Source organism: Limulus polyphemus, unplaced genomic scaffold (genome assembly GCF_000517525.1).
Source record: "Limulus polyphemus unplaced genomic scaffold, Limulus_polyphemus-2.1.2 Scaffold1873, whole genome shotgun sequence".
NCBI classification, from domain to species: domain Eukaryota; kingdom Metazoa; phylum Arthropoda; class Merostomata; order Xiphosura; family Limulidae; genus Limulus; species Limulus polyphemus.
In genome coordinates this window covers 40,211-47,500 of record NW_013667483.1, presented here as the reverse complement: position 1 = coordinate 47,500, position 7,290 = coordinate 40,211, and the positions used below count along the sequence as shown (strand labels likewise).

Here is a 7,290-nt window from a genome sequence, read left to right as displayed (position 1 = left end):
TCAAGATTCGCTCAATTTTCTGACAGTGGAAGGATATGGGTCTGAAGAATGCCTCACCAAGAGTTTTGGCTCAACAGATTGCAGCCAACTGTGAAGCTTGGTGGTTTCAGCGTAATGGTTTGGGGAGCTGTTTGGGTTGGTATGAGATCGAGCTTAGTGGAGTGCGTTGGCAACATAAATTTTGCGAAATACGTCGAAATATTGAAGGAAGGAAGGACTCTTGCCATTTATTCCTCGGGTTTCGTGGGTAAGAACACAACGTTGTTCCAGGAAGATAGAGCACCGTGTCACACCCAACAGTGGCAGGAAGAAAATGGTATCCAGAAGTTGCCCTGGCCGAGCCAATCTCCTGACATGAACCCCATCGAAAACCTCTGGGCCATACTCGACCGGCAAGTCAAGAAACAACCAAAAAAACCAACTTCAAAGAGCGATCTACTCCAAGTTTTGAAGCAAGAGTGGGCGAAAATCCCACAATCTAAAATTGACGAGATGATTCTCACGATGCCCCAAAGGATCAACGAACTTCCACTGAAGCGAAAGGAAGATCTACTAGATATTAATTAAATTATAAATATATCAATTCATGTGAATATAACTGAAAATTTTATTTTTTTTCTGAAAAGGTGGTGTCTATTTACTTGTGACCACGCTGTGTACTTGTTCATTTCTGTTTAAATTTTTCTGGAAGCAGGTGACCAATCTAGTCAAGAGTTACTAGTAAGCCTAGCACGTGACAGACAGAAGTTGACATGCTGCCATGACACATGAAGATGGAAGCTGGAGAAAGGGTTGGTGTCATCAAAGATGAAGAAGTCATAGTTCCAAAAGTTGCCACCAGAGGCATGTACAGACGAAATATTTACGATTTACCAGAGAATAGAGAAAAATCCATCAGTTTATAGACTGCAAGACTATCTTGGAGAAAAATTAAATGAAACATGTTACAAATCTGAACTACAAAGAGTTATAATGTCGTTCAACGACATCTATGATGTTAAAGAAATATTACGTGAACCTGGACATAGTAAAAACAAACAATATTTTGTAAAATGGAAAGAATATTCTGATAAATTTAATAGCTGGATCCTTCAAACAGATCTGAATTGCCTGCCATCATAAAATGTTATGTATAACTCTATTTCTCAATATTCAACATGGATCAGTTGTACGTGACAGTAACAGTTCTACGAATTATTTTGCTAATAATACTCTGACAAATTATATCACTCATCTTCCGAGATCTATCAACCTTAAAAGATCGTGGGAAGTTGCCTTGGTTGAATTCCAGTATCCACATAGTTGCATAATGTACCTGATGGTACAGGCTGGATCAGTTTATTACCTACCTCTGATGGTCACAATAAAATCACTTATATTATACCTGGCCATTACAAAGAACCTGAAGATTTAATTAGAATGCTAAACAGATCATATGAGTTAGCCTATGAATCTAACACATATCCTGTAATTTTATTACAAATCATTCACCAGAAAAGTAAGTGTTAATATGAAAGAAGGACACTATATTATTTGATTTTGTACTATCTGTAGTATTCTGATTTGAGAATAATCATATAATATCAGAACCCACTATAGCTCCACATACTGTTAATATGCATGGAGGATTTTATTTGGTCTCAGATATTGTGGAACCTAGTATTGTCGATGATATATATGTGCCATTGATACGAATCATTCAAGTTAAAGGTCAGGATGGGAATATGATTAATGAAATGTTTACGAAACCTCACTACAGACCTGTATCTAAAAAGAGATTTCAAACTATGTAGATCGATATAAAGGATGAAATGGGTCAACGTATACCATTTGAACACGGGAGAGTCATCATAATGCTTCACTTCCGTCGTCGTCATGAGAGTACCTTACAATAACGACCAGTGGGCTTATGATACCTATTACGGTTACCAAGTGGGAAATGGATTACAGGTAGTCAATGGCAACGGTTTGGTAGTCAATGGCAACGAGGTCACGGTTTGGGAGATGTTTTGAGTAATATGTTTTGCTCAGCCATACCTTTTTTTGAAAAAAAGGGGCATTAGCTTTAGGAAAACAGGCAGTTAAATCAGGTATAAACTTAGCATCAGATGTAATACAAGGAAAACCTTTTATCAATGCTGGAAAACTACGAGCAATACAAGGAATCTGGTGAGAGAAGTCCTACGTAATAAAAAGAAGAAACAGAAAGGTCCAGTGTTCAGAATATCTATAGCTAAGAGATGAATAACATCGACTCCAGACTTTTTTTGACAAGTAATCATGACTCTCCTATCAAATGAAAAGTCCTGTCTATGTACAAAGTCTAAGCTAGACTTATTTTCTCTCCCTCCCACACAAACAGTGATTGAGAAAGGCCAGTGGACTGAACATTATCCTCTATCTTCAGTGACCGACAGAGGGCCTATAGAATTTTCTATATCGGGATCAAGAGATGAATATTTAGATCCAGCACAATCGTATCTTCATGTAAAGGCAAAGATCGTCAAACCTGATAATACCAATTTTAAAACAGGATGAAGATACCTCTACACTTGTAAACTTGTTACTTCATTCTCTGTTTTTGCAAGTCGATGTACAACTGAATGATAAACTCATTTCTTCGTCTCACAGCCTTTATGCATATAAGGCCTACATAGAAACTTTACTAAGTTATAATGGCGAAGCTAAAAGAAGTCATTTGACATCATCCATGTGGATAAAAGACACAGCAAGCAATTTTAATGATCTCGATTTTAATGATGGCGAGAACGACGGAATCGAAGATCGACACACAGATACAAGTGGTAGTAAAACAGTCGACATGATCGGTCTTTCACATTCAGATATATTTTTACAGAACAAGTTCTTGCCTAATGGTGTAAGTTTAAAACTCTGATTCATACAAGTAAAGATTAATTTTGTATTATGTCAAATGATGAATCAGGATTCGAACTTGTACTATGGCATGTTTCTATCTATGCTATAAAAGTCAAGATCAACCCGTCAGTCGTTTTGACACATGCTAAAACATTTCAGAAAGGAACAGCTAAATATCCTTTCAAATATATAATGTGTAAATCGTTTTCAATTCCTCAGGGAAACTTATAAGCATCTAATGATAATGCTTTTTTAGATCAAGTATCTACACGTCTTGTCATTGGATGTTTTGATGACGATGCATTTAACAGATCTTGGAAGAAAAACCCATACAGTTTCAAACATTACAATATCAATTTCTTAGCAATCAACGTGGATGGTAAACAGATTCCCACTTGACCTTTACGACCAGATTTTGAAGCTGAGCTGTATGTACGAAGCTATCAAACATTATTTAGTGGAACTAGAAAAAAAAAGTCAAGATCAAGGAGTTGACATAGGATATAATGAATAATCTGGAGGATATACATTCTTTGCCTTTGATCTTACACCAGATCTGGAGATTCTCACTTTAAATTGGCGAAACAGAGAAATTTGGTGGTGCTTTACCTAACACTATAAATGTTCTAGCATATGTAGCATTTCAGTCAATTTTAGAAAACTATCAGTTTAGAAACATTATAACAGATATCTAAGAAGATATTAATAAGTTAGAACTTTATTCAATACTCTAGCAGGATTTGTGTACGAGAAAAACGTTTGGAGGTGTGTTTGCCAGTAATCAACAACCTGACCATGCAGAAAAATCAATTATACATTGTCAACCTGGATCCTAGTTAAGCGTCCTTTTTAAGATGATTTTAGGCCCGGCATGGTCAGGTGGTTAGGGCGCCTGACTCACAATCTGAGGGTCGCGGGTTCGAATCCCCGTCACACCAAACATGCTCGCTCTTTCAGCAGTGGGGGCATTATAATGTGACGGTCAATCTCACTATTCGTTGGTAAAAGAGTAGCCCAAGAGTTGGCGGTGGGTGGTGATGACTAGCTGCCTTCCCTCTAGTCTTACACTGCTAAATTATGGACGACTAGCGCAGATAGCCCTCGTGTAGCTTTGCGCGAAATTCAAAAACAAACAAAAATGATTTAATGAATTAATTATATAGATTTAATTAATTAGAGTTCAGCGTCCTTTTTAAGATGATTTAATTATAAATTATTTAATGACTTAATGATTTATTATCGACATAATTAGACATATATTGTATGAGTCGTGGTCGCCTGTCAAGGCGGCCTAGAAACACGTTCTCTACTTTGTGGTACTATTACGAGATCACCCATTATGGCTGTCTGTCTGGTAACGAACTATAATTTCAGCCCTCAGTAAGCTAGTTTCGCCCTCTGGTAACACTTTGTTGAACTATGACTTCATGGCCGCCTGACATGGCGGCCTAGCAACGCGTCTTTAATGATATCTCCCCCTCTTCCCCTCCCCAGCTTCCGTCTTCACGTGTCATGGCGGCACGTCAACTTCCACCTGTAAAGTGCTAGTCTCACTGCTGGAGTCTATCGTAGAGTAGCTATATGTTCACATAACTCTGTAGGAAAACTGAATTTGTTGAATGTGCGTGGAATTTTATATGCTGTAGTGAAAACTGAGTTTCGTATAGTTTGTAATATGTGTGGTGTAACGTTAATCTAAGCCTAGGAGGCATATACTATTACCGGTTGTATGTATTATCTGTAGATTTTTAATATGTTTTACGGTGATGTGCCTCTGTTATTTCTAGATAGACTCCTGACATAGTTTACCCGCTTCCAGAGTTTGTTTTTGATTTCGTTTACATGTGTTTTCCAGCTTAGTTTCGAGTCGTAAGTAAGGTCTAAAAATCTTGCTGATATAACAGTCTGGAGAAGGGTTCCATCTAGTTAATTTCAGGTTTGTTGTAACCATCTTTGTTGGATTTTGAGAACATAATGACCTGTGCTTTTGGTATATTAATTTTTATTATTTTCTTTGGGCACTATTCAGCTATATCACTCATCATGGGTTATAAGTTTGTGGCTGCTGTGCAGGGAGTTTTGGAACTCTTCCAAATTGCTACATCGTCCGCGAATTGCGAAGCAAAACAGAAATGTGTGTCAGTTAGTGGCATATCACTCATATACATGATGAAGAATATGGGGCTAAGAATAGTGCGAGTCTGGTAGCTATTTTACCGCCTTAATGTCACAAATTAGGCCTCAGCTGAGCAAGGCAATCAGTAGTAAAAAACGTGAAGAAGACGTTAGACGAAAGTGACGTTTAATGCCACGCGTCGCATGGGTGTCTTTGTATTGGATGAACGGTTTATGTTGCTATGGCTCCAAATATTGGAAGGGAGCGACCAGCGTCCCCATTTATAGCATCATTTTAAAGCTCGGATACCTTTGTTAGTTTTTAATAATTCTAAAGCAGTACTTTGAAAATATTTTATACACGTACGTGTGAGTATACAGTAAAAAAGGGTTAATCATACTTCATAAAAGGATTTGCTTGTTGTTAAGTACGAAACTGTAGAATGGGATTGAACTCCGAATTTTAGCTTTATACGTTCTCAAAATTACTACTGGGTTTTATGCTAATTTAATAACAATTGCACAAATGCAAGCGATAGCGCCATGGGTACATGTTTACATATTTGATTCCCGACCACTCAACAATCAAATACTTCCCCGGGGTCAGATTTAGGTCAGAAGCTTGTAATATCACAGCACTTTGAAGGACTATATTTGTATAGTGAGACTGTAAAACCAAAAAATAAATAAAAAATCCAGAGTAAGGCCTTCATCCATAAATTGTAGCTATAGTTACAAAAGATAATCCTCCAACTAAAAAAAATACTCCATTGTGATGAAGCTAGATCTATCTGTTAATAAATGAGCTCAAAATATCTAATGAAATTAACAAATGTTTTCATGATAAGAGTGTCTAAAAAAAATTGGAATCACAAACTTTGGTCTGTTTAAACATGGACTTGGAAACTGGTATAGTACAAGATTGATAGATAATTTGTCAATACGTGGGGTCTAAAGCTGGCCTCACCTTCCTTGGCCCGGTGGAAATTATGTTGTTTTGTAAGTGTGTACTCATTACCATCAATCAGACTGACTACGATCAACAGTGGAAAAAGTAATTCCAATCGGCGAACGATTCCTGGAAGATCCTTCTTTGGAATCATTAACATAGATAATGAGGGTTTAGTTTAAACCATTAATCTGTAATAATGATTATGTTTCTCTTGTACTGAATTATTCATTTGGCTGAACAATAATGTGTTTTGTATTCTTTTCAGATAACAGCGTCTGACGTAACAACATATGATAATCTTGAACATTTGAACGGGTTGAAAACAGCTACCGTGGGCCTAACTTTCATTGTCACCTACAGCCATTTCAGCTATGGCGTCATGTGCATACGTTGTACAGCTTCTGTAACGCAGAAATATTCCACTCATAGCAAAGAGCTTATCATTGGAGAGAGTATTAAAACAGGCGATCTCCACTGTAAGTTTCTTTCTAGATTATATATTTTCATATTCCCTAGTTTAAGTTGAAACTTATTTGCGTGTCACACGCCACGAAAATGTTCAAGAACATAGTTATGTAGTCTGTAACCATGGCAACTATCAGACTCGGATGACCGACCAGCTTAAGAGGAAAGGAAATACTTCACGAGCTATGTGTTTAGATATTACCGTAATTCAAACCATAATAAACGTACGCTGGAGTATTAATGTATACAAAATGTAGAGTTTGACTGGGAAGCAAAAGTTTCAATAAAGCCGAAAGCACAGTAAACTAATTTTGGTATTCAGTCAGCTATATAACATACGTATTTCCAAAAGATAGCCTGTCGTTCGAGTTCCATAACGAGAATAAGTATACCCGTGTCAGTCACGAACTGCCTGTGATGTAATAAAGAAAAAAAAATTATATTTGTAAGACTTTGTTTGTTTATCAAGCACAAAACTACATTACGGGCTAGCTGTGTTGTGTCACCGCGAGAGTCAAAACCAGATTTTTAGCGTCATAAGCCCTCAGATTTGCCGCTGAACCACCGTTGACCATTTGTAAAGGTATCCGGTATAATACATTTAAGGAGATGATTTACGCGATTTGTGAGAATTTTAGGATATATGATGGAAATAGTCTAGAAGAAATACATGAGGATAGTCCAAAAAAAAAAAAACACGTGAAGAAAATTTAGGAGAAATCTGTAGAGATAGTATATTATCTTCAATCAATTTCCTTCTGATGAAATATGCAAAAAAAAAAAACTTGTTGATAGTATTATCTGTCTATATTGGACAACAAACAGACGGAACAATCTCTCTCTTTCTCTATGGCCAGGTGGTTAGGGCACTCGACTCGTAA

General features: G+C 37.0%; 1 protein-coding gene across 1 annotated transcript in view; it reads left to right on the top strand.

The window, feature by feature from the left end:
• The window catches only part of LOC111087205, a 24,589-nt gene that overhangs the window by 9,324 nt on the left and 7,975 nt on the right, over positions 1-7,290 (top strand). Inside the window, exon 5 of the mRNA XM_022393074.1 lies at positions 6,210-6,420. Within this exon, the coding sequence (XP_022248782.1) occupies positions 6,210-6,420 (211 nt within the window). The remainder of the gene's footprint in view (positions 1-6,209; positions 6,421-7,290) is intronic.